This window comes from Myzus persicae, unplaced genomic scaffold (genome assembly GCF_001856785.1).
Source record: "Myzus persicae strain clone G006 unplaced genomic scaffold, MPER_G0061.0, whole genome shotgun sequence".
Lineage (NCBI taxonomy): Eukaryota > Metazoa > Arthropoda > Insecta > Hemiptera > Aphididae > Myzus > Myzus persicae.
This window is the reverse complement of record NW_019101249.1, coordinates 1-6,695: the sequence shown is the minus strand read 5'-3', so window position 1 is coordinate 6,695 and position 6,695 is coordinate 1. Positions and strand designations below refer to the sequence as shown.

Here is a 6,695-nt window from a genome sequence, read left to right as displayed (position 1 = left end):
ACTCAAATTTATTTTGTTATATACGTGGTGAATATGTTATAATGAAACAACGAAATAACATTACAAATTTTGTTAAAAATGTATACCAAGAATATTTTGGTATTTATTTAGGCGATCAAAATAAATCTTGAGCACCCCATATTGCTTGCCGATCCTGTATTGAAAGTTTGCGAAATTGGAAACAAAGTGAGCGTTTATCAATGCCTTTTGCAGTACCAATGGTTTGGCAAGAACCAAAAAATCATATTGATGATTGCTATTTTTGTATGGTTAATATTTCCGGTTATAATAAAAAAATAAATCGAATATAATTTACCCAAATTTACCTTCTGCTATAGGACCAATACCACATGACCCTGAATTACCAGTGCCTGTACCATCCAAAGCTTTCGAAACTATTTTAAACCACGATACTTCTATAGATTCCGCTGGCAATTCTGGTAATAATGACGAAGACTTTCAACTTGACACACTACAGATGCTCCACAACTTTTCAATCAATTTGAATTAAATGATTTAGTACGTGACTTAGCTCTTAGTAAAGAGGCAGCTGAAATTTTGGGTTCGAGACTCAAAGAAAAAAATTTACTTGCAAAAGGTACTACTTTTTCTTGGTACAGGAATCGTGAAATGGAATTCAAACAATTTTTTTCAAAGGAAGGACCACTTGTATTTTGTAATAATATTTCTGGATAAATTCAATATTTTGGCAAACATTATGATGTGAATGAATGGAGGTTGTTTATAGATTCATCTAAAAGAAGCCTAAAAGGTGTTTTACTTCATAACGGAAACCAGTTAGCGTCTATTCCCATTGCACATTCTGTACATTTAAAAGAAACGTACGAAAACTTACATTTAATGTTAGAAAAAGTTCAATATCCACTACATAAGTGGATTGTTTGCGGTGACTTAAAAGTTTTGGGAATGTTATTAGGTCAACAAGGTGGCTATTCTAAGTTTCCATGTTTTTTATGTGAATGGGACAGCAGAAATCGCATGAAACATTGGACGGTGAAGCATTGGCCAATAAGACAGATTTTAGAACTGGGGACTAAAAATATAATACGTCATAATTTAATTGAACCACAAAAAGTTGTATTACCTCCTTTGCACATAATGTTAGGAATAATGAAACAATTTGTAAAGGCCCTTGATAAAAATGGACATTGTTTCAAATATCTGTGCGACAAATTTCCTGTATTATCTGAAGCAAAGCTCAAGGAAGGTATATTTGATGGGCCACAAATCAGAATACTAATGAAAGATACAGATTTTCAAAATAGTATGACCACCGTAGAAAAAAATGCACGGACTAGTTTTAAAAGCGTGGTGTCGAAGTTTTTAGGTAATACGAAAGATCCAGATTATAAATCGATAGTAGCCGATTTGATGAAAAATTTACAACTATTGGGCTGTAATATGAGAATAAAATTGCACTTTTTAAATGCACATATTGACTATTTCCCGGAAAATTTGGGTTCATTAAGTGAAGAACAGGGTGAACGTTTTCATCAAGACATCAAAGAGATGGAAAGGCGATATCAAGGTCGATGGGATGTCAGTATGATGGCCGATTACTGCTGGTGTTTAGAACGTGAAACTGAAAAACATAGCTACAAAAGAAAATCAAATAAATTTAGTTTTTACGAACCCGCAAAAAAAAGAACCGATAGCAAGTTACTTGAATAATTTTTTTTTATACTTTAAAAGTAAGAGTTAAAATAAACAAATGTATTTTCTAATAAGTATGCTTAATAATATTTTGAATTTTACTTTAGTTAAATTTATAGCAAATAAAATATTTCAAATAAAATAATAACGTATATTATTATTTATATGTAAATGTTATACTATCTTGTAAAAAAACTAGACGTGATAGAGACAAACTAATTTCAGATTTGAATTTTGCGCATTAAGATCTATAAGGATCAGGTATTATTATACAAACAACAAAAATAACAAAATATTTTGCAGGACGGTGAATAGCTAAGTCGTGTGATATATTAAAACGGTTCAATGAAATCATCATCGAAATGAGCAGTGAAAAAAGTGTAACCATATCCAAAACAATTCTATTTAGCCAGGCATTGAGTAGCTACTGTAGTAAACTAAAATCAGAATATCAAACACTCCCTGAAATTAAAAATTTCATAACAAAATTATCTGAACAAGTTGACAATAGATTTAAACATACAAAAAAACACATTTTGTTAGCAGAGGCGACCTTTTTGGATCCTCGATTTAAAAAATATGGCTTTAAAAACAACTTTGCTTTCCAAGATGTAAAACGATCAATTATAAACAAAGGCAAATTAATTTTAAGCCAACAACAGCAAAATAATGCATTACCTTTACCAGCTTTGTCAGAACCGATAAACGTTGAAATGAACCAGAAAATAGATTCTATTTGGAACGAATTTGACACAGAAGTAAGCGATATAATTCAGTCTCGAGATCCTAACGCTGTAATCATAAATAAAGTTGATAAATATCTCCAGGAGCCACTGATTCCAAAAACTGCAGATCCGCTTAAGTGGTGGAACGAAAATAAAAACATTTATTCGACATTATTTATAATAATGAAACGGCGCTTAGGTGTTCAAGCTTCATCAGTCCCGAGTGAGCGTGTATTTTCAAAGGGTGCTTAGGTTAGGTTGTATCTGAAAAACGTAATAGACTGACTAGTAAAAGAGTAGAGCAAATAATTTTTTTAAATTGTAATTTAAAATAAAATTTAACTAATTTTTTCTATCTACTTATAACCTCATGTAACAGTAGGTACACATTTTGTTTTTATAAAAGGTTTTTATATTTAACAGTACACATTTTGTTTTCTTGAAAGATTTTTAAAGTAGAACAAATAATTTAAAATAAAATTATCCTTATTGCCTCATGTGTATGTACACATTTTGTTTTTTTTTTTTAAAGTTTTTAAAGTTAATAAGTTTATACTATGTAGTCAAAATAATTAAATATTAATCACAACATTCATAATATTCATTTCACAAAAATGAATTCCACAATTTGGTTAATAATTAATAAAGTATATTATATTATTACTTACTTAATACTTATCATAATTTGTAGCTTTATAGTTTATACCTTTATTCACCGCTGGTTTAAAAATCTAAAGGTGCGATTCCTTAGAACGCGTCTAGAGACGCGCGACCAGCGCGGCCGACGCGGCGCGACTCTAATTTTAGCCGCGCGGTTGATAGCGGATTCCCTAGAACTACGAATCGCGCCGCGCCGCGCCGCAACAAATGACCGGGCGGCACATATTTTGATATCGGGTTAATACGTCGTTGTTCGTTCTATTGATCACATGTATTTGGTTACAATTTCGTATTTATTATAAATTTTCAAACCAGTGAACAATGTTGCGTCAACAGAAAAAAAAAATATTGATAAATCTATTATTAGAAGAAATAGAAGAAGAAGAAATTATAATTGAAGAAGTTATGACAAAAATTGTGAACGATTTGTATTTGACCAGAAAAAAGGAGGGTTTTTTTAGTGTATTGATTGAGAAACATTTGTTTAGAGATGAAAAAAAATTCAGGGAATTTTTTAGACTGAGTTGGGAGCAGTTTAATTTTGTTTTAAATCTAATCGAAGATGATTTAAAATTAAATCCGTATAACAGAGTGAAAGAGCCTATTTCACCGGCAGAGAAATTCGCTGTCACGTTAAGGTAAGAATGTTTTTAAAAATATTTATACATAATATTATAACATATCATATACTTTATCAATATAAATAAAAAAGAAAAATTATAACGGAAGCATTATGTAAAAGAATAAATAAAATAAATATATCTTATAATATTGATAAAAAATAAAATAAAATCGTCACTTTTTAAAATAAAAAAAACAAATTAATATTTAAGTAAAAATACTACTGTTCAAAAACATAAAATAGCATAAATAACAAGGTTAAAGTAATTGTAATAATTAAATGCAAATTAGTATTTAAAAATTTTGAAAATGTTCCGACCAATTGGATGCTGATGAGTTTCCATTGAGCTCAGAATGTGATGTGGCGGAATAATTTATCGGGTGTAACTCTTGGAACCTAGAACTTATATTTTCTGCAAACTCGTAATTAGAAGGACTACTTGTCTGATTCGATGGTTTAAGATTCAAAAGTTCCAGTTCATTTATTATTTTTAATACTTCCATTTTTGCTTTAATTTTTAGTTGGGGCGAAAACTGTTTTACTGTTAGGGCTATACTTTTGAAGAAAACGTCGATTGGGTCTTCTGCTTCTTCTGGGTTTGTCAGCTCTTGTAGTAAACGGCTTCTTTCTTCACTTCTTTGTTTCAATATTTCGATGAATGCTTCAGTTTTTTTTTGTCGTTTTGTACCAGTTGTTTCTATTTTTGATTTTTGAACTTCTGTTGTAGACTCTAAAGTTGATGGTAATTGTATGTTTTCATTTTCCGGTTCAATTTGAGAAACACTATTATCCAATGAATTTAAACATTCTTCCTCGTCCTCATCGTTTGTCACATTCGTTTATGTTTTACAAATAAATAATATCAATAAGTAAACAAATGTAAAATATATTATTAGTTATTACTGTCTTTCATATACAGCTGTATCCAAAAATGTCAAAACATCCTCTAGTATCCATTTCGAAGGTTTTTCTCTCGTAGCTGACCCAGTACCCAATTTTCTGCCTCTCCTTTTTTTATTATATGTATCCTTAATATTTTTCCACCGCTTTTTACAATCATCAACTGGTTAAATAATATTATGTTTAAAAATGTAAAAATAAATAAGAGTAAAACATAATTTATTATTCAAATATCAATATTGACATAAAAAATAAGTAGGTAGATATTATTGTCAAATAAATTATTATAAAAATAATTTTAACTTAAATACTATGATTAAAAAAAAAACAATAAACTTGTATTGAAAAATAAAAATAATATTATAATATAAATATAAACATAATAATTATGTCTTCAACCCTTCGATAAATATTGATCATAATTATTACTGTAGTATATTAAAATACCATAATTTATCTAAAAAAATTGCAAATAATTTTAAATTATAAAAAAGAATCCATACAAGAGTTGGATGGATACACGAGATGAATTGATAGGTTAGGCATTTTAGGATAGATTTTGGAATTATTTTATATTATAAAAAAAAACGATTCTGAACGAAGATGAATTGTCAGTGTATATGTTTATAATAAATATTAAATAGTTATTTCACGCGTGAATTTTAATTTTGTAATTTTTATTATTTTTAATTTTTAATTGAACCGATCGCGATATTTCTTATACTTATTATAAGTAAAACTTATGGAGAACCTTGTATTATATTTTCAAGTGTTTTGGCAGAGTCAACAATTTTTCATCAACTTTTATAAAAAAAATCTAAGAAAAATCGAATATTTTAAATGCCTAAATATAGCTTAAAAATAAACGAAATATTTTGAAAATACATTCATGTAAAGAAAACGCTAATTCAAACATTTTATGTAAGTTTCAAGTTTCTACGACGTATACATTTTGAATAAGAACAAATATCAAAAATCGTTGAAGGCTAAATTGTTATTTTACGCAATTATGCAATAATTATAATTTCAAACACTCAACAAAAAACATTCATCATAGTAAAATTAATACATTCTTCACTTCGTTCAGAATCTAAAAGTATAAATTAAACACAATCAAGTGTTTTTTTATAATTTAAAATTACATTAAAAATAATATAAAAAATATATATATGATATATATATTATATATATAATTTTGGTAAAACTAATAAGTTATTGGCAGATAAATATTTTTCTGTTTTAAATAATAGTTTTTTTATATTTGCATATACTGATATTATATACTTAAATACTTTAATATAATTGTATTATTATTATTATTATTATTATTATTTAACAGGTTTATGGCAACTGGTGAATCTTTTCATTCCCTTGCTTTTGCCTTTCGTATTTCTCAAAGTTACATTTCACGTATTGTGAAGCTAGTTTTGAAAAGTTTAAGCAATCGATTAACACCTATTTTATTACCTACACCAACAAAAGATGACATGGTAGAAATATCAAAACAGTTTTGGAAAAAGTGGAATTTTCCGAATTGTGTGGGTGCCATTGATGGTAAGCATATTCGTATATTTTCACCAGAGAAAAGTGGATCATTATATTACAATTACAAAGATTTCTTCTCAATCGTTTTGTTGGCAATTGTTGATGCGAACTGCAAGTTCATTTTGGTTGACATAGGATCTTATGGTAAAGAGAACGATAGTGGTATATTTAACAAATCAAAAATGTCAGAACAAATGAAAAATTGTGAATATTTTCCACCTAATTGCAAAATTCCAAATTCAGAAAAAATATTGCCGTATGTATACATCGGTGATGAAGCATTTCGTTTGGACCCACACATGATGCGACCATACTCTAAAATAGAGTCTAGAAATGATTGCGAAAAAAAAATTTTCAATTATCGTTTGTCACGGGTGATGTGTACCGGCACGTTGTTATTCTTAGTGAAGAGAGCAAGGACGTATTTTAAAAGAATATATGCAAAGACGCTTATTTAATTACTAAAATAAGTGTTTATTATTACGAAAACTACAATGTACTGTATCTTAAATGCTTAATTACTCTAGACTTATAACATAGATTTTCTGTAACACAAATGAGGTTCTGCC

At 28.3% G+C, this 6,695-nt stretch overlaps 2 protein-coding genes across 2 annotated transcripts; both read left to right on the top strand.

Moving 5' to 3' along the window:
* The first annotated feature begins 2,036 nt into the window (after window positions 1-2,036).
* On the top strand, window positions 2,037-2,651 carry LOC111028393 (zinc finger BED domain-containing protein 1-like). Its single transcript, XM_022307022.1, has one exon. The coding sequence runs from the start codon at window positions 2,037-2,039 to the stop codon at window positions 2,649-2,651; it is 615 nt and encodes a 204-aa protein (XP_022162714.1).
* Window positions 2,652-6,068: 3,417 nt separating this feature from the next.
* LOC111028392 lies at window positions 6,069-6,584 on the top strand. The gene has a single exon (XM_022307021.1). It carries the CDS (start codon window positions 6,069-6,071, stop codon window positions 6,582-6,584), a length of 516 nt encoding a protein of 171 aa, XP_022162713.1.
* The last annotated feature ends 111 nt before the right edge of the window (window positions 6,585-6,695 follow it).